This window comes from Nilaparvata lugens, chromosome 3 (genome assembly GCF_014356525.2).
Source record: "Nilaparvata lugens isolate BPH chromosome 3, ASM1435652v1, whole genome shotgun sequence".
NCBI classification, from domain to species: Eukaryota; Metazoa; Arthropoda; class Insecta; order Hemiptera; family Delphacidae; genus Nilaparvata; species Nilaparvata lugens.
Genome location: NC_052506.1, coordinates 46,815,876 through 46,836,858, shown reverse-complemented (window position 1 = coordinate 46,836,858; position 20,983 = coordinate 46,815,876). Strand labels below are relative to the sequence as shown.

The following is a 20,983-nucleotide window of genomic DNA, read 5'->3' as shown; positions in this document are numbered from 1 at the left end:
CTTCTGTAGTCCCTGTGCATAGGGCGCCAGATAAGATAAACGAACGCGCAACTCACTTTCTAAAAAGATTTATTTAACGAATAAAACACATACATAATGGCAGCATGACTATTGGTAATGGAATGACACGAGAAATAATCTTACAGAGGTTTAAATACTAGTACAAAGTGCTTACTCTACAGTTCCTAAATCTATTGTCTTATATATATATAACTTCAGACTACAACCGCTCGGTTGTCACTCAGTTGCCGGGCGGCTCGTTATACTAGAGCAAATTTCAAATTCAAATTCAAAATTCTTTATTCTTTAAAATGTACTATACAAAAAAATTGATAGTATTATTATTACTAGAATACCCCTACAAGACTATACGTCTGTGTGTAGGGGTGAGTTCCAGGATACCTACTGGTTCTAGATCTATTGCGTTTTATCAATTTATGGACTTAAATTTAATGGCCTGCATGATTTTCTAGTACAGAAATTACATTTCTACAACTTGATAGCTGAATAAAACACATTAATAACATATCACAATACCAAAACATATGGTACTGTAAATTACAGTTTTAAATCCATATCAAAGGTAAGAATAAAAGATCAATAAAAAAAGTAAATTTGAATGAAATAAAAGTGATAATATCAAACAAAACATATTAAATTTCTCTCAGCAACAATATGTTAATAATACATCTAAATCTTGAAAAAAAAATGGGGAAAGAAAAATAAAGAAATTGAAGATATATTATGTAGGAACATTGATTGGCGGATCCTCAAAAGATATCAGTACAAAGGTGCCAATTTATTACATAAGAAGAAGAAGGAGTATTAAGATTCTCACTGATAGAGTCAAGAGAAAGAAGAATTCCGGGAAATAAACAAATTAATTCAATGCAAGTATACTGACCGAAGCAGACTTTCTGTCATTTCCCAGCCCATACAGTACAGCCACCTCTCAATCCTTCGTTTGTATACAGTAACACTGCATTCCTGCATATTCCTTATCTCAAAAGGTGAGTTCCTGTGTACCATTTGGGTACACAAAGGTGTTCTCAACTCAAGCCCGTGTACCACTTGGGGCTTCGCAAAGCCATAGTTTACTCTGTATCTTGTTGGATAAGTATGAATTATTTCTGGTAAAATGTTAAAATTATTGTTTCTGAGATAAATTAATAAATATTTTACATAGAGTTGTCTTATGTTCAGCACCGGAAATTCAGTGAATAACTGAATGGTTGGATAGCGGTACTCTTTCTTAAGGATAGTTTTGATTATTTGCCGCTGCGACACCGCAAGTGGCTCCAAAAGGGTAGCAGGCAGTCCCCCCCAAATAAGAATGCCATATTGAATGATGGACTGAACATAAGCAAAGTACACTGACTTGCAATGCTTTTTACTTAAAACTTGGCTTAGCTGAGAGAAAGCATATAGTAGCCTTCTAAATCGCTTTTTGACAAGTTTTACATGGGCACCCCAGCTGAGGGCGCGATCAAATGTTATGCCCAGATACTTCTACTGGTCAACTCGTTCTAGAACTTCACAACTACAGCCAATGGAAGTTGAATCTTGACATGAGTGAAGTTTAAATACTCTAGGCCCTGGATCTTGCTGGTTTCGGGTGACAATAGGCATGTATTTGGTCTTTCTTGTATTCACTGTTAAGCAGTTGTGATCAAACCATTTTTTAATTCTAGCTACATCAGTTTTTGCATTATTATAAGCCTCTTCCCAATTTTTCCCGGTAGAAACCACTGCTGTGTCGTCCACAAATAAGAAAAGTTTACTATTAATGTTCAACTGAGGAAAATTGTTAATGTAGATAAGGAGAAGAATTGGTCCAAGAGTACTCCCCTGCACAACACCATAATTTACTTTCTCCAACTCACTCCTGACATCGTTGATTTGAACATATTGTTCTCTGTCGAGCAGGTAGCTCTTGAACCACTTCAAAGCAGTTTGTTTAATACCCAACATGTCTAGTTTTATGACTAATTTTCCCTGTCAACTGAGTCAAAGGCTTTTGCTAAGTCTAGATAAGTTATTATTTATTTATTTTTCTCCTTTGTGTTATCTGCAATATGTTTTGATAAATCAAAGAACACATCAGATGAATTTTTTGATTTTTGGAAACCATATTGAGAGGTAGTTAGAATATTGTATTGACTCAAATACTGCATTAGCTGTATCTTAACACATTTTTCCAGAATTTTTGAAGTTATGGGGAGTAGCGAAATAGGACGGTAATTGGAGTAGTCATTTTTTGCACCGGATTTATAAATTGGGATTACCTTCGATATTTTGAGAGTGTCTGGGAATTCACCTGTTAGTATTCAGACTACAACCGCTCGGTTGTCGCTCAGTTGCCGGGCGGCTCGTTATACTAGAGCAAATTTCAAATTCAAATTCAAAATTCTTTATTCTTTAAAATGTACTATACAAAAAAATTGATAGTATTATTATTACTAGAATACCCCTACAAGACTATACGTCTGTGTGTAGGGGTGAGTTCCAGGATACCTACTGGTTCTAGATCTATTGCGTTTTATCAATTTATGGACTTAAATTTAATGGCCTGCATGATTTTCTAGTACAGAAATTACATTTCTACAACTTGATAGCTGAATAAAACACATTAATAACATATCACAATACCAAAACATATGGTACTGTAAATTACAGTTTTAAATCCATATCAAAGGTAAGAATAAAAGATCAATAAAAAAAGTAAATTTGAATGAAATAAAAGTGATAATATCAAACAAAACATATTAAATTTCTCTCAGCAACAATATGTTAATAATACATCTAAATCTTGAAAAAAAAAATGGGGAAAGAAAAATAAAGAAATTGAAGATATATTATGTAGGAACATTGATTGGCGGATCCTCAAAAGATATCAGTACAAAGGTGCCAATTTATTACATAAGAAGAAGAAGGAGTATTAAGATTCTCACTGATAGAGTCAAGAGAAAGAAGAATTCCGGGAAATAAACAAATTAATTCAATGCAAGTATACTGACCGAAGCAGACTTTCTGTCATTTCCCAGCCCATACAGTACAGCCACCTCTCAATCCTTCGTTTGTATACAGTAACACTGCATTCCTGCATATTCCTTATCTCAAAAGGTGAGTTCCTGTGTACCATTTGGGTACACAAAGGTGTTCTCAACTCAAGCCCGTGTACCACTTGGGGCTTCGCAAAGCCATAGTTTACTCTGTATCTTGTTGGATAAGTATGAATTATTTCTGGTAAAATGTTAAAATTATTGTTTCTGAGATAAATTAATAAATATTTTACATAGAGTTGTCTTATGTTCAGCACCGGAAATTCAGTGAATAACTGAATGGTTGGATAGCGGTACTCTTTCTTAAGGATAGTTTTGATTATTTGCCGCTGCGACACCGCAAGTGGCTCCAAAAGGGTAGCAGGCAGTCCCCCCCAAATAAGAATGCCATATTGAATGATGGACTGAACATAAGCAAAGTACACTGACTTGCAATGCTTTTTACTTAAAACTTGGCTTAGCTGAGAGAAAGCATATAGTAGCCTTCTAAATCGCTTTTTGACAAGTTTTACATGGGCACCCCAGCTGAGGGCGCGATCAAATGTTATGCCCAGATACTTCTACTGGTCAACTCGTTCTAGAACTTCACAACTACAGCCAATGGAAGTTGAATCTTGACATGAGTGAAGTTTAAATACTCTAGGCCCTGGATCTTGCTGGTTTTGGGTGACAATAGGCATGTATTTGGTCTTTCTTGTATTCACTGTTAAGCAGTTGTGATCAAACCATTTTTTAATTCTAGCTACATCAGTTTTTGCATTATTATAAGCCTCTTCCCAATTTTTCCCGGTAGAAACCACTGCTGTGTCGTCCACAAATAAGAAAAGTTTACTATTAATGTTCAACTGAGGAAAATTGTTAATGTAGATAAGGAGAAGAATTGGTCCAAGAGTACTCCCCTGCACAACACCATAATTTACTTTCTCCAACTCACTCCTGACATCGTTGATTTGAACATATTGTTCTCTGTCGAGCAGGTAGCTCTTGAACCACTTCAAAGCAGTTTGTTTAATACCCAACATGTCTAGTTTTATGACTAATTTTTCCCTGTCAACTGAGTCAAAGGCTTTTGCTAAGTCTAGATAAGTTATTATTTATTTATTTTTCTCCTTTGTGTTATCTGCAATATGTTTTGATAAATCAAAGAACACATCAGATGAATTTTTTGATTTTTGGAAACCATATTGAGAGGTAGTTAGAATATTGTATTGACTCAAATACTGCATTAGCTGTATCTTAACACATTTTTCCAGAATTTTTGAAGTTATGGGGAGTAGCGAAATAGGACGGTAATTGGAGTAGTCATTTTTTGCACCGGATTTATAAATTGGGATTACCTTCGATATTTTGAGAGTGTCTGGGAATTCACCTGTTAGTATTCAGACTACAACCGCTCGGTTGTCGCTCAGTTGCCGGCGGCTCGTTATACTAGAGCAAATTTCAAATTCAAATTCAAAATTCTTTATTCTTTAAAATGTACTATACAAAAAAATTGATAGTATTATTATTACTAGAATACCCCTACAAGACTATACGTCTGTGTGTAGGGGTGAGTTCCAGGATACCTACTGGTTCTAGATCTATTGCGTTTTATCAATTTATGGACTTAAATTTAATGGCCTGCATGATTTTCTAGTACAGAAATTACATTTCTACAACTTGATAGCTGAATAAAACACATTAATAACATATCACAATACCAAAACATATGGTACTGTAAATTACAGTTTTAAATCCATATCAAAGGTAAGAATAAAAGATCAATAAAAAAAGTAAATTTGAATGAAATAAAAGTGATAATATCAAACAAAACATATTAAATTTCTCTCAGCAACAATATGTTAATAATACATCTAAATCTTGAAAAAAAAATGGGGAAAGAAAAATAAAGAAATTGAAGATATATTATGTAGGAACATTGATTGGCGGATCCTCAAAAGATATCAGTACAAAGGTGCCAATTTATTACATAAGAAGAAGAAGGAGTATTAAGATTCTCACTGATAGAGTCAAGAGAAAGAAGAATTCCGGGAAATAAACAAATTAATTCAATGCAAGTATACTGACCGAAGCAGACTTTCTGTCATTTCCCAGCCCATACAGTACAGCCACCTCTCAATCCTTCGTTTGTATACAGTAACACTGCATTCCTGCATATTCCTTATCTCAAAAGGTGAGTTCCTGTGTACCATTTGGGTACACAAAGGTGTTCTCAACTCAAGCCCGTGTACCACTTGGGGCTTCGCAAAGCCATAGTTTACTCTGTATCTTGTTGGATAAGTATGAATTATTTCTGGTAAAATGTTAAAATTATTGTTTCTGAGATAAATTAATAAATATTTTACATAGAGTTGTCTTATGTTCAGCACCGGAAATTCAGTGAATAACTGAATGGTTGGATAGCGGTACTCTTTCTTAAGGATAGTTTTGATTATTTGCCGCTGCGACACCGCAAGTGGCTCCAAAAGGGTAGCAGGCAGTCCCCCCCAAATAAGAATGCCATATTGAATGATGGACTGAACATAAGCAAAGTACACTGACTTGCAATGCTTTTTACTTAAAACTTGGCTTAGCTGAGAGAAAGCATATAGTAGCCTTCTAAATCGCTTTTTGACAAGTTTTACATGGGCACCCCAGCTGAGGGCGCGATCAAATGTTATGCCCAGATACTTCTACTGGTCAACTCGTTCTAGAACTTCACAACTACAGCCAATGGAAGTTGAATCTTGACATGAGTGAAGTTTAAATACTCTAGGCCCTGGATCTTGCTGGTTTCGGGTGACAATAGGCATGTATTTGGTCTTTCTTGTATTCACTGTTAAGCAGTTGTGATCAAACCATTTTTTAATTCTAGCTACATCAGTTTTTGCATTATTATAAGCCTCTTCCCAATTTTTCCCGGTAGAAACCACTGCTGTGTCGTCCACAAATAAGAAAAGTTTACTATTAATGTTCAACTGAGGAAAATTGTTAATGTAGATAAGGAGAAGAATTGGTCCAAGAGTACTCCCCTGCACAACACCATAATTTACTTTCTCCAACTCACTCCTGACATCGTTGATTTGAACATATTGTTCTCTGTCGAGCAGGTAGCTCTTGAACCACTTCAAAGCAGTTTGTTTAATACCCAACATGTCTAGTTTTATGACTAATTTTTCCCTGTCAACTGAGTCAAAGGCTTTTGCTAAGTCTAGATAAGTTATTATTAATTTATTTTTCTCCTTTGTGTTATCTGCAATATGTTTTGATAAATCAAAGAACACATCAGATGAATTTTTTGATTTTTGGAAACCATATTGAGAGGTAGTTAGAATATTGTATTGACTCAAATACTGCATTAGCTGTATCTTAACACATTTTTCCAGAATTTTTGAAGTTATGGGGAGTAGCGAAATAGGACGGTAATTGGAGTAGTCATTTTTTGCACCAGATTTATAAATTGGGATTACCTTCGATATTTTGAGAGTGTCTGGGAATTCACCTGTTAGTAAACTCAAATTTATTAAATGCTGAATAGGACGTATTAGTGAGTGGATGTTATCTTTAATAAGTCTAGCTGGTATGCGATCGTGACCAGGGGCGCTATTTCCTCTCATGCTGCCAACCACCCGTCTGATCTCCTCTTGTGTAACAGATCGGAGCTCAAACAAAGACTCGACAGCATGATTGGAGTCAAGTACCTCTGGATCACCCAAAGCTGTAATGGAGTCAGCCAGGTGCTTTCCAACAGAGGCAAAGTACTTATTGAAATTGTTGCTAACTTCAGAAGCACTCTGTTGCTCAGTAGACTCTCCATCTTTGATGAATTCATTGACAAGGAAGGTAAGTTTTTGTGTAGATCTACCGGATATTTCGTGAACAGTTGACCAGAATTTTTTAGGATTGTTTGAAACATCATCGATTTTGTTTTTATAATAAATGAATTTTGCTTGTTTGATCAGAGAATGAAGTGTATTTCTATATTGGAGGAATTCATTTTTTAAGTTTATGTTGAAAGGTTGTCTATTTAATTTCTTTTTCAGTTTATCTCGATATCTGATAGATTGTATTAGTCCCATACTAATCCATGGCTTCAATTTGCTATTTTTTGCAGTGACCAATATTTTTTTAGTATTATCATCTATTGTTTTTTGAAGAGTTTCGGAGAAATGGCGAGTAGCCACATTCACAACCTTCTCTTCAGTGATTAGGTCCCAATTCTGCAATGAAATAGCATTATTGATCCCCTGCCAATTGACTTTGAAAAAATACTCTTGCTTTTTAGTAGGTAACGTTTTTCTATTTGATATTATTTTTAGACAAATGGCGTAGTGATCTGTCACAGCAGTTTGAACAATTGTTGTGGAAGCATCAAAGAAATGGGGTATTTTAATAAAACAGTTCCACTGGCTGGTCTGGTAACCTTATCTATACAGGCTGTCAATCCTGATTCATTCAAAATGTCAATGTATTTTTCTTCTAGCGAGCCTGGAGTAATGTTCAGGGTGTCACAGTTTATGTCCCCGACTAGGATTTGCACTCCTCTATTGGTTTCTGTTTCTTTAAAATGGTTATCTAGCGCGTTCATGAATAGAGGTAAGTTAGAGTTAGGGCTTCGATACACAGCAAGAAGTTCACAAGAAGTTCCTTCCCAGTCAAAGAAAATGGACAGGCAAGTGGCCACACCACCCAGCCGGAGTTCCCTGCAAATTGACGTGAGCTCACTGTCTATGTATACAACCACCCCCACAATGGTTAATACTATTATAGGATCTGTGCAGCTTATACCCTGGTAATTCTAAAAGGTCACTCTCATCAGACAGCCAAGCCTCAGTCAATATAATACAGCTAAACTAATGCTTAAGACTCTGTAAAATAATTATAAATTCGTCAATATTTTTTTTATAGCTTCTTATGTTCATATGGATAACAGAGAAATCCGCACAGTCACTGTTCCCTATAGATTGAGAAGAGGGAAAATTCAGAGAAAAATCACTGATATCTGCACAAACTGTACAGTTAATAGGAGCAACATCAATTGGCTCCATAAAATCACACATTATGTAATTCTACTTCTATGTAGTGTCAAGCCATACCGCCTGCTAACTTCATTTTTTATCCCATACAAGAGACAAGGCATGCCCTATCAAAAAAAAAAAGAAAAAAAAACTACTAAATGCAACAATAAACAAGAACAAAAAAAAAATACTTGTTAAGATCACAAAAAAAAACAAAATCTATCCAAGACTACAAAGGAAAACAAGAACAACGATGAACCTCTTTGTCATATTGGAGGGAAATGTACTTGTGATTATGAAATACTATTAAATCTAGCATGTATGAACTATATTTATATACTATACCATATAATCGATCACAACATTAATTATGACCCTTTATATTACTCAATTATTTACATTATAAAATTATATTATTATAGAATGTAAACAAATAACATTTTACTGTAGTAAAAGGAGAATAAACAAAAGAGACATTAATGTTGAATTGCTGGTGAGACACTGTGAAATGCAAGGAAAAACAATAACTATAAATATAAAGCTAACATTATAACAATTAAAGCTAATATAAGCTAACATTATAACAATATAGTAGTCTCTTCTAATCTATGCATTCCTAAGGGGTAGTAGAGATAGATGATTTTTGTAGTACGAGGAGTTGATGCTTCTTTTGATTATCAATGAGGATAACAGGCAGATTAGTAGAATGTTATATTGTGTTATAGCATCGTCAATAATTTATTGCCTCCTGCTTCAGTTGACTTGAGAGGTTAGCTACGTTGATAGAAAAAAAGTGAAAGACGCTATAATAACTGTGAGTTCTGATCATAGAAGCGTTGGGTGGATGATAATGATAATACAATAGTGTACCTTTCTTTCTGGTTATGCGATCAAAATACGGAGGTGTTTTCAAGCTTCTAGATTGGAGCACCCTTATTTATCAGATAGATTGATAGAATACCCTATATATTAAATCAGTTACTACTGTTAATTCGAAAAGTTAGGCTTGCTTCAATATCTTCATGATATTTTCAAATTTGTCGTTTTCCAGTTTTGGAAACGTAGGTAGCGTAATGTTGATCTAAATATTAATTCTCCTAATCTTTCATCTTAGCTGTTTCGTACACTTCAAGCTACGAGCTTATCTTTATTGCTTTTATTCAGTTATTATTCTTTAAAGATCTGAAAACCAATTTGACACAATGTGTTGGTTATCGGTATCTATTAGTTATTGATAAGTTGCTGAACGAAAACAGTTTCAAATCTCTAGGAAGGCAGATATACTTTAGGATAAGATACAAGTAGTGCAAAATCGACACTGAAGGCTGCTAGAATTCGAACAGTACGGAGTTAGTATAACGAGACTTTTCAATTTCAAGATATTGAACAATAAAATATGATTATCCTTTCTCCTAATATCAACATTTTATGTTAGTTTTTATATAGTTCTTGCCTACTATTATATGCTTGTAAATAATGTAGCTTCGTTAAGATAAGAAAAAAAAATAATATGTTATCACATGGCCTTACCTATTCTGGTTGATTGCATGCCTAGTCTCTCGTGTCAATTTGGCCATAATAAACATTTCAAAAGAGGGAAGAATGAATTTATATCTAATATAACGTGTAGACAGAATGTTCTATTAACACAATTTCAAAAGATCAAATGACTAATAAAATGTTTCGTTTATTGGGAAGTCTCGTTTATCGGATCCGCTGGAGTGTGGGTGGTTGTGTCTGCATTTTTTTTACAAATTTTAGAAATTTGTTCCAAATTTAGGATTCGAACTGGTCGTTCACCTATGGCTGCCTTCGCCATAACTTTACAGTCCTTGGTCCAAACTGAAAGAAGTTTCCTCTCCTTGACTAGCTGTCTCGCTGCATTGAATAGTGAACGTGTCTCTGGAGAAAGATGCTCGCTTGAGTACACTGGAGTATTTGGGAAATTTGTGTTGAGTTCGTTAGCTGTAAGCGAACCTTTTAATCGCCTGGCGGTCAACCAGTACGATTTCGTGATGCGTGAAGTGAAATTGACAACTATTGAAGGTGGCATGTTTAAATTCCTATTTGGTAATCTATGCACTGCTGATATGTCACTAACGTTGAAGTTGACGTCAATTGCTCTAGCGACAGAATCTAACACAAGAAACATATCCTCCCCCTTCGATAAGGGTACACCTGACACAAGGATATTATTTTTACGTGTATGTTGCTGCAAGTCTTTCAAGTCGTCTTTCACGTTTGCTAGCTCCAATTCAAGTTGAGAGTTCTCTTGGAGCATTTGTTCAACGGATTGACACGCGCTTTCACACTTGCTTGTAACGGCCGCAAACTGTTCTTTAATTAGATTGATTTCTTGGTTGGTTTTCTTAATGTCATCCTGCACTTGTTCAAGTTTCTTTTCATTCGTGTCCCACCTTGAATTGTTTGATTCCCAGTTAGTTTTATTTTCTTCTCTGAACTCGGCGATTGCACAAAGAATGGATTTATTGTCGTCTACCTTGTTACAGTCCGATGACGGTGTTGATGGGTTATCTTTCGACGAGCATTTATTGCAATCCCATTTCCCATTTTTGGAAACTTTGTTTCCGAGGCAGCTCCTATGAAAAGTCGTGGCACAATCCGGGCACTTAACACAATCTTTCACGATTAAACCGGGCTTATTACATTTGAAACACATGTCTGCCATTGCTCAAAAGTGTAATTTGACCACTTTTACTGTGAAACACTAATAGAATACTTCCAAAAACTAGATAAATTAGAATTATTTTAGGTTAAGCCAAGTTATTGATAGTTTACGGCAGGCGGCTGGCGTTAACTTGTTAGCAAACTTTCTTTCTAGGGAGCGATAACAAATGATCTGAACCCATCGGCTGCCCGATTAGAACTGAATGAGAGCAGGAATGAGAGCGTACACATGTCTTCAGTCAACCGAGCGGTTTTGATCAGAGCAGTAATATATGTTTAATGCCCGGTTTCTCAGACGTTCCATAAACTGTTTATCCATTCAATAACTTTATTGAATCGATAAACATGAGAAATGCGTTTCTAGAACGCTCCCTAAACTTATTGAATCCTTAAATCTCTCGATAAACACTATATGCCTGGTTTCTCAGTCGTTCCATAAGCTGTTTATCCATTCAATAACTTTATTGAACCGATAAATATGAAAATTGCGTTTCTAGAACGTTCCTTAAACTTATTGAATCTATAAATCTATCGATAAATTACTATAGTGCCAAAATCCAGCCTATAAATATTTATGGAATGAATAAATTTCTCAAATTTTTGGTGGCAATCAAAAAATTAAGTTAGAAAAATTAAATTTCCAAATAAAATTAAAATTAGTGTAGATCACCAGTATTTTAAAAATAAAACAGAATCAAAGTTGCACTTTGTTTAGCATTGATAGCCCTCATTTGGTGTCAGCCATCTTGTTTTGGAGACATCAGCCAAAAGATGTCAGTACTGTAGGAAATTACCTCACAACAGGAAGCATGGAATAAACATCCAAGATTTGGTTGGTTACCATAGGAACCATGTATAAAGTTTGTTTACGAAAGTGCTAGTTTTGGATCATGCCATGTTGCCAGATTCATTGAACAGATAAATCGTTCCATAGCTATGGATTCTATAAATATGTTTGAGAAACCAATAAAAATTTATTGATTGGATAAAGTTATTGAATCAATACCGGTAGCTATAGCGTTGTTTATTCTTCTTCTTTGACTACCGTACGCCTAATCACAATCATATGGGATAAGCTATAGATTTGTTTATTGAACGAAATAATGCCAAAATCAAGCCTATAATAATAATTATTTATATCGAATCGATAATTTTGTTTAAAGGTTATGTTGGAATGTTTTGTGTTCGATGTTCTGTTATTTTAATATATTGAAATGGATCTAGATATAATTAGGTACAGCAGCAGTTCAGATGATGGAGTGTTTGAGTTAGATTTGAATAGAATTATATTCTTCTCTCACTGCATCCCATGCCTTGCTTTTATCTTTTATTGAATATTTATGTGTCTTTTTATTTTCTATCACATTTTTATACTTTAGGCAGATCTCTACTAATTGTTCTTTTTCAACCTCTGCAAAATTCTTGCCCCGGTCTCGTTTCTCTGCCATAATTATTGTATGGGCCAAGCCATATCTTGCCATATTTGAATCGACCGCGCTCACCCACGGCCATCTAGCATGCCACTGCCATCAGCCGCTCTAAGATCGCCTATTGCAATATGTAGTTGGCACTGTTATCCCTGGCTTCCCCCGCTTTTTGCTTACTAGCTCTCTTCCATTTTGTAACTGCTTGAGGAAGTTTGGTGCTCTGACGCTTCTCGGTTGTTTCTCCTTTTAAAGAAGTCAAATGTGTATTACCGCTTCGCTTGTTTGAATTTGAATTACCACCGCGACTAGTTAGGAAAAGTTATTGTTTGAGCACTCCGCTAAATATCTAGAGTTGGATCTTCTTTGTGTAATCTCTTCGCCACAACATGGGCCCATGTATTTATCATCGCCAGTGCAAATGAATCCTGATTATCTGAACGTGTTACCGCCTACCAGAACGAGGAGACCGCTCTTACAGTCCACTGTGAACCCGCCATACCCAAACGAGACGCCTTTAAAGGTAACAATTTTATTTTCTGAGCTACTAAGTAACGTGTTTAGAAGTCCACCTCATTGGCTATAACACGAAACCTGGTCCACCGCGGCCAAATGTTGGAGAAAAAGCGACCTACGAACAGTGAAAACGCTCATTTCAATTTTTTCTGAGAGTTTCTTTGTGAGTTTTCTTGAAAAAATCGTAAATTTTCGATTCGGACGCTTTCGACCGCCATCTTGTATCGAAATCTGAAAACATTGATTAGTGACTTATGATATCGACTATCGAGCTGTTAACTAACGAACTTTTACACCCGGTTCGACATAACCTAAGAAGTTTTGTTTTGGTTTTGAACTTCAGTGCCTAACAGTCAGCTACAAACTTTTACCGCTAATGGTGTTTTTTCTTACCGCTAAACGCAGTGAATTACCGCCTATCTTTTATTAATTGTGAATATTGATCTGCAAACTATTGATTTGAACATTGATCTTGAACTATTTCTTATTAAATATGAACTTTTTCGGCCATTAACTTAAACTGTTATAACCGCTAATCTGAGCTTTTTTGATTGTATATTTCAATCTGGTAACCTATTTTTCTATTTCTGTATGATTATTCATAACAACCATGACATCGAATTTTCCATTATTGAATAAGCTAAGAAGGTTGCACCAATCGATATCTTCTCTAGCTGATAAGTACAATGAACAAGTACCTATGACTTGTAGTGAATTTTATTTTGGTCTGGATAAAAAATTTGATAAATTAATGAGTGAATATGAGGAAACGGATAAAGAGTCGCTATCTGAGGAAGTTATCTTGGAGTTTGCTGAACTGCAAATCCAATTCCAAACCAGATTTGATAGTATCAAGCTGGTTGATACCATTCCTAAACCTGCTGTTACCGCTAATGAACTACCAATTAATAATTTTGTGAAACCTCAGTTGCAGATACCTACATTTTCAGGCGAACCTCATGAATGGAATGTTTTCAAAAATGTTTTTGATGCTGCTGTTCACACCAGTAAAGACTATTCCAGTGAGGCCAAATACCATCTTCTAACTTCATATTTAAGTGGTGACGCTTTGACCTTGGTTCAAAATTACGCTAACACCGCTGAATGCTACAAAGCTGCCTATGACAGCTTGCACAAACGATACAACAATATCCGGTATCAAGCATATAGTTTATATAATAAATTCGATACCTTTGTTCCTTCTACTACTCTGGCTGAAACTTTGAAAAAATTTTCTATTGAGCTCAACTCAGCCAAACGATCGCTATTTAATATGAACCTGAACCAAGCTGATTTTTTGATTACCATGATGTGCATTTGCAAATTACCGCTTTCTGTCCGCACCAAATTTGAAGAATCCGTACCAGATGATCAAGTTCCCACCTTTGACCATTTATTGAATTTTGTGGCTAGTCAAGAAAAATCTCTGGAAGTGACCGCACTAACCCGTAAATATGAACAAGTAATTAGCGCCAGCATTGAATATGTAGATCCCGTTTCTGTTAAAGCTGAACCTAGCACAAGTAATTATGAACAGAGAAAGCAGCCCTTTTCTTCAACTAAAACTGGGTATCCAATCAGTGGTGGCATTTGTGTTCTTTGTTCAGAAGGGCATCAATTGTATAGATGCGACATTTTCAAAAGAGAATCAGTATCCAAACGCAATCAAATTGTGAAGCAACACAAAAGGTGCTTTGTTTGCCTAGGGTCTCACCTGAAAGCAAATTGCAACTCAATGATTTGCTGCAAGAACTGCCGCTCTAATCACCATTTATACGCTACTGTTCAATAATGCTAATAATCTTCAATCATTACTTTTTAAAGAACAACACTCTGAACATCGGTTTGCTGAGCCACACCAAGCACCAAATTAATATTGACGCCTGCATACCGGTACTAGCCAAAACGCCGCGCACCATGCGCCTCCTCCTGGTTTCAGCCCGCTACCTGTGCCGACTTTTGCCGCTGCCCCACCGCAACCGCCAGTAAGTTCTTATCATGCACCTTCTAGCAGCGCACCAAACCTGGCTATCAGCTCTAATCTGCCTCCTAGTTTGCCGCCAGTCAACAGTTGTGCATCTCCGCCTGTAAGTTCAAGCCCTGCCTCCAGTGCACAATATATAACAAACAGTTCTATATCATCTTCTATACCATACACTTTTAGTGGCTGCACTCAGGTGAAGGCCGTACATGCTTCCGCTTTACTTGGTACCGCTGTCATTACAGTCTTGAACCAATACAATCAACCCTTCTTGTTGCGTGCTGTGTTGGACTCTGGTTCCATGCGCTCCATTATCACCACCCGAGCCACCACCGCAATGGGTTTAGTTGTTGTGCCCGCTCAAATCCAACTGAATGGAATCTCTGAGAAAAGGACATCTGTCAAAGGCATCGTGCAGTTAAGAATATTGTCCAAACCTCAATTTGATATTGCTCTTTCTACCGAAGCTCTTGTATTAGATCAAATTGCTGGCAATCTTCCTGTCTTTCCGCTCCACCCCACACTAAAGAATTCGTTTGCACATCTAGACCTCGCTGATCCTAATTTTGATGAGCCTGCTGAAATCGATCTACTGATTGGTGCTGATTTATACTCCAACATCTTTATATCCGCAGAAAATTCCATTATTCCTGGTAACCCTGCCGCCTTTGCCACAATCTTTGGTTGTGTTTTAAGTGGAAGATTGAATATTGAGGACTCGCCCGCACCGCTCAACAAAATGCAGCTCATTTGCACTATGTTTGCACAGGAAGCACAGCTCAACACCATCATGAACAAATTTTGGGAAACCGAAGAGGCCATCCCCGTTCGAAAAGAGTCATCACCCGAAGACGAGTTGTGTGAGAAACTGTACCAATCCACTACTTATCGCACCTCTGAAGGAAGGTATGTTGTGGCACTGCCTTTCAAACCTGGTGCTCCCGCTCTGTGCAATAACCGCAGCAAGGCATACCGCAATCAGTTAGGATTACTGAAAAAACTGAGTCAATCTAATGAGCTTGAAACCAAATACTCTGACTTCATGCATGAGTATCGTGACTTAGGTCACTTGAAAATCACTGATTCCGCTGTAGATTACATCATCCCACATCACGCAATATTCAAGAAAAACGACAACACTCAAAAAATTCGAGTTGTTTTCAACACATCTAGCAAAGACGCCAATGGGCTCTCACTTAATGATGTGTTGTTGCCTGGAGCTAAACTTCGAACAAACATAGTCCAAGTGTTAACCCACTCTCGTTCATACCACTTTGTCATCCTTGCAGACTGCAAACAAATGTACAGACAAATCTTGCTGAGACCTGAAGACCGCCAGCATCAACATATATTTTGGAAACCCACCCACCAAGAAAAAATTCAAGAATTTGAACTGTTAACAGTGACTTATGGAGTATCTTCTAGCGCATATCTTGCTCAGCGTACTCTGCAACAATTAGTGGAGGACGAAGGTGAAGCTTTCCCACTCGCCAGTCAAGTACTGAAGTCGCAAACGTATGTTGACGACATACTTGGCGGAAGCAATGACCTGAATACTGCACATTCACTTATCAAAGAACTCAATGAGTTATTGTCACTCGCCTCCTTTGAATTGAGGAAATGGAATTCCAACACACCTGAGTTGATTGAGCATATGTCGCCCGAATATTTGAGCAATCAGGAATGCCTGTTTGATGATACTGCAACCGCCAAAGTCCTTGGTATTGTGTATAGTCCGCTTGCCAATGATTTCCGATATTTCATCTCTGCCTTTTCTGAAAAAAGCACGAAAAGAACAATACTCGCCTTCAATGCACGAATTTATGACCCACTGGGATGGCTATCACCGCTTATTCACCTGTTTAAGTTATTCATGCGCACTCTGTGGTCTGAACGCCTTGGATGGGATGATGAAACTCCTGCACCACTATTAACTCATTGGAAATCCTTGGTTACCGCTATCAACCAATTACACCAGATTCGCATACCAAGACTGTTAGCTTGCTTCCATTCCTCAATTAGACTGTTGGGATTTGCCGATGCTTCAGAGAAAGGATATGCCGCCTGCTTGTAACTTCATGAAGAAGTTGAAAACCGCTTTATTGATTGTCATCTTATTGCCGCCAAGAGTCATGTTACGCCCCTCAAAACCCTAACAATCCCTCGATTGGAATTGAAAGGCTGTCTCTTGTTAGCACAACTTGTATCTGTCATTTTACCGACTCTATCAGAATACAACCTGCTGGAAATTCGTCTCTAAACTGATTCCAAAACCGCCTTGGACTGGATCAATACACCTACTTACAAACTGCAGATTTTTGTTGCTAATCGTGTACAACAAATCACTCAATTAGTGAAACCCGAACTATTCAATCATGTGTCCTCGCTTAACAACTGTGCTGATATTGCTTCTCGTGGACTACTGCCAACCGAACTCGTCTCCTGCCATACTTGGTGGCATGCTTCTGCCGCATTTCAATGCCTCGCTGTTGATTTTCCTGTGTCTAATCACATTGTCAGTGAAACAATACCTGAGATGAAGTCAAACCCGCTGTATATTCTTGCAACTACCCAAGATGAACCGCTAGCAAACTCACTATATGCCGCTTGTGAACGTGTATCCAAATTTGGAAAATTATGCCAAATTTTTGTGTATATACTACGCTTCATTAACAGAATCAAGATCGCCCACCATGACTATAGCAACAAATTAATTCAAAAATTTTGTGATTGTGAACCGCATCCTGTTACTATTGATGTTGTTGCCTCTGAAACGGAGATTGCTAGAAGGCTCATTATACAAGTCGTGCAAAAGGTCAAATTTCAGAAGGAAATAAATGAGTTGACTCTGCAGCCTTATATTGATCATGAGAATTTGATCCGCCTATCTGGTCGTCTGGAGAATGCGCCCATTTCCAGTGAAACTAATAATCCATTATTGTTACCAAAAAATGAACATGTTTCTACTCTCATTATTAGACAACAACATCTCATGAGCTGTCATGCTGGTCCCCGCACCACCCAATCCGCAGTATGCCAACAATATTGGATATTATCAGCTCGTAATCAGGTACGTCGTGTCATACACCAATGCATCATCTGCAACCGATTTCGCCGCTCAAATTTGCAACAACGCATGGCCCCGCTACCTGCCGAACGGGTCACCATCAACAAACCATCCAATGTGACTGGCTTGGACTTTGCTGGACCTTTTATCTGCAAGACATCTCTGCTAAAACGTGCGCAAACTACAAAAGGATATTTGTGCATATTTGTGTGTTTTGCCACAAAAGCCACTCATCTTGAATTTCTGTCTTCTATGTCGGTCAACCACTTTATCGCCGCACTACAACGATTCATTGCCCGACGAGGTACGCCTCATACGCTATGCTCTGACAATGCCAAAACTTTTGTATCCGCCGCTAGAAAAATGCATGAATTGGCCAAGCTTTTGGAATCACTACCCTCTGATGTCACTTGTTTTCTGTCCAACCATGACATAAATTGGAAATTCATCACTCCTTACACACCCCACCATGGAGGCCTGTGGGAAGCTGCCGTCAAATCCGCTAAAACGCTGTTGTATCGCGTTCTATGAAGTTCTATGGACTCACATATAATAATATAACTAGAGACACCCTTGGTTGAAGAACTCGCTCATGAACAGTTGTATTGATCTCTGAAATCTTTTACAAGTATGTCAAATTAATATTCAACAATATTTTCTAATATCCATCCATAGAGGCTATATTATGAATTAATTATGGGTAATTATAGGATCAGTATCCATGATAATATATTTTTTCGTATTTTATTCTATCAGCCTCGATATTGCAGAGCTTGATATATAACTCGTCACCCTCCAAAATTCGTATTAAATGCTTGGTCCCGTAAGCTACAAATTATAGAGGTTCTACTGTGTTGAATGTAGTCTAGGCCTACTGGAGGGTTCGAACATTGAGAATTTTAAATATAATAAAATTTTTCATTTTGAATGTCATTTTCAATACTGGAAGATATACAGTTATCGTTTCCCAAAATAGCGGGAAAATGTTATTTTCCATGATAATATTTTGATGATTGATTTTTCTACGTTTCAACGACGGGATTTGCTTTTGTCTGTATATATGTTGGTTGGCATGTTTGTAAATTAGCTTTTGATCATTACAGCTTGGCACTGCTCTCGGTTTTATTTATAACAGGTAATATTGTCATCGTCAATACACGCCAATCAGTCATTGGCTGTTTCCGATTTCTCGTCAAGGTACCGGTTTCTTTTTTCCGATGTCCGAAGGGCTAATTGGGGTGACATATTGACAATGAGATATGTTTACAAATACTGTACGAGCTCTACTCTTCACAGAACTACTAGCTACAAGTATTCAACTACAGAAGTCGGAGATAGACATTTCATTTTTCTTATATGGAAGACACCCACCCTTATCTATCAACTTCACTTATTCTATGAAGATAACAATATCAAAGAAACAGAGTTGAAAGTACAAAGGCATAGAGATGGAAATTTAGATGTAAATGAATTGTTATAATTCAATTACCCAGGTATATTAAAACTGACTACTTTAGCATTTACCTGATTAATATTACCGCAATCATTATGTTTCAAATTCAAATTTGCGTTGCGTTGCTGTCACTCGGCTGCTCTCTGCATCTATTTTCTCGAATCATGCAATCACTTCAAAAACATGACGTCAACAAACATGGTGACTCAACACATCTGTCTCGTTTTCAACTTGCAATGGCAAACTTTCTCAATCAGCTGTTTTCAACTTACGATGAAAAACTCTCTCAGTCAGCTGCTACGGTACTCGGTTGATGAATATTATTACCTAATCATTTTTAAGTTCCCTCAGTGAGTTATCCTAAACATGAGTCCTAATCCAAATGATGATTTTAGTATCACAAACTAACTATATTTCAAACTATAATACTATATTTCAAACTTAATCAAAATCGTTAGAGCCGTTTTCGATTTTCATCTGACATACAAACAAACTAACAAACAGAAATTGAATACGTCTATAGTAACATCCATATGGGAACGTCTGTTATAGTAGACTGCACAAAACTAATTCGATGTTAGTTGGAAGAGCTGAGTACCTCCTCACTCCTTACCATAAACTTTGCCAATTCTTCAGGTGTACTTTATTATGAAAATATCAATATTAATTCTTACTTATAATCAGCTGCCCAGGGGGCCTAGGCCCCCTCAAAGATCAGATAAATAATGAAAATGCAGGTCTATCTACACGAATCCTTAGAGTCTCATAATGATTTACTACTTTTCTTTATCAGCAGTAGTATAATTCCTTCTACAGTATCAACAATGTAGCAAAATTGCCTTGAAAGTATGGATACGGGTACAGAGTAATGAATAATATATTTTCTCCGTGGTATAGTTTGAATACAGAATGGTTACACTTGTTGATCAGAGCACAATAAGTGAGTTATTGAATAAATTTCAATGTGAGAATTAACAAGTTGCAAGATGTCACAGTGAAAGCAAAAGAAAGGGCACAATCAGACAATCAAAAATGTATGTAAAGAGTTGTTGAGAATTATGGGAACAGTTTGATGTATCTTTAGCTTTCTAACTGAAAGTTATTTTCCAATTAGAATATGATCCCCAAGAAATTTTTGAAATTGTCATTGTAAAAGAAAAATTTATCTTTTTCCATGATTTTTAAGGAATCTGTTTCAGTGTATTCCTACTTTAGGGCCTCTCTGTAGACCCATATTTCTAATAAATATTTTATGATTGAATTTGATAACTAACTTAATAATGTATATATGTTTGTATTGATACTTCAACCACATTTGTATAAAATTGGAAAAAATGAAGCATATAATAACATCTTCGAATGTAACATTTATGGGGAAAAACCCAGGTCCCTCTATCCTTTGGGGGTATTCCTCCCCCCCTCAATACCTCTTGGTTTTTGCCCCCCCCCCACCCACTAGCAGTTTGGTGAAATGGCACCACTGAAGTTGAATGAAATCAACTTCAATTATTGTATGGTAATTGTATGGTAAGATTACGATACTTATGAGCTCTACTTAGAAATGGATTGTGAAACAAGATAATTGTACTGGAATATAATAAACTGTGATATTTTCATAATTATATAAAAGCAATTAAGCCATTCATTTCAATCATTGAGAGAAAAACCAATAAGATGCTCATATTATCTTCTCAAATCTTAATACATTAACAATACACTACCGGTAATTCACGAGTAAATACTGATGTGGTCGATTTCGATGAACATTAAATGAAATGGTTGTTTTCTTCTAAAT

General features: G+C 36.6%; 1 protein-coding gene across 1 annotated transcript; it reads left to right on the top strand.

Moving 5' to 3' along the window:
- Window positions 1-15,005: 15,005 nt before the first annotated feature.
- Window positions 15,006-16,742, top strand: LOC120350235. Its single transcript, XM_039422806.1, has one exon. It carries the CDS (start codon window positions 15,006-15,008, stop codon window positions 16,740-16,742), a length of 1,737 nt encoding a protein of 578 aa, XP_039278740.1.
- The last annotated feature ends 4,241 nt before the right edge of the window (window positions 16,743-20,983 follow it).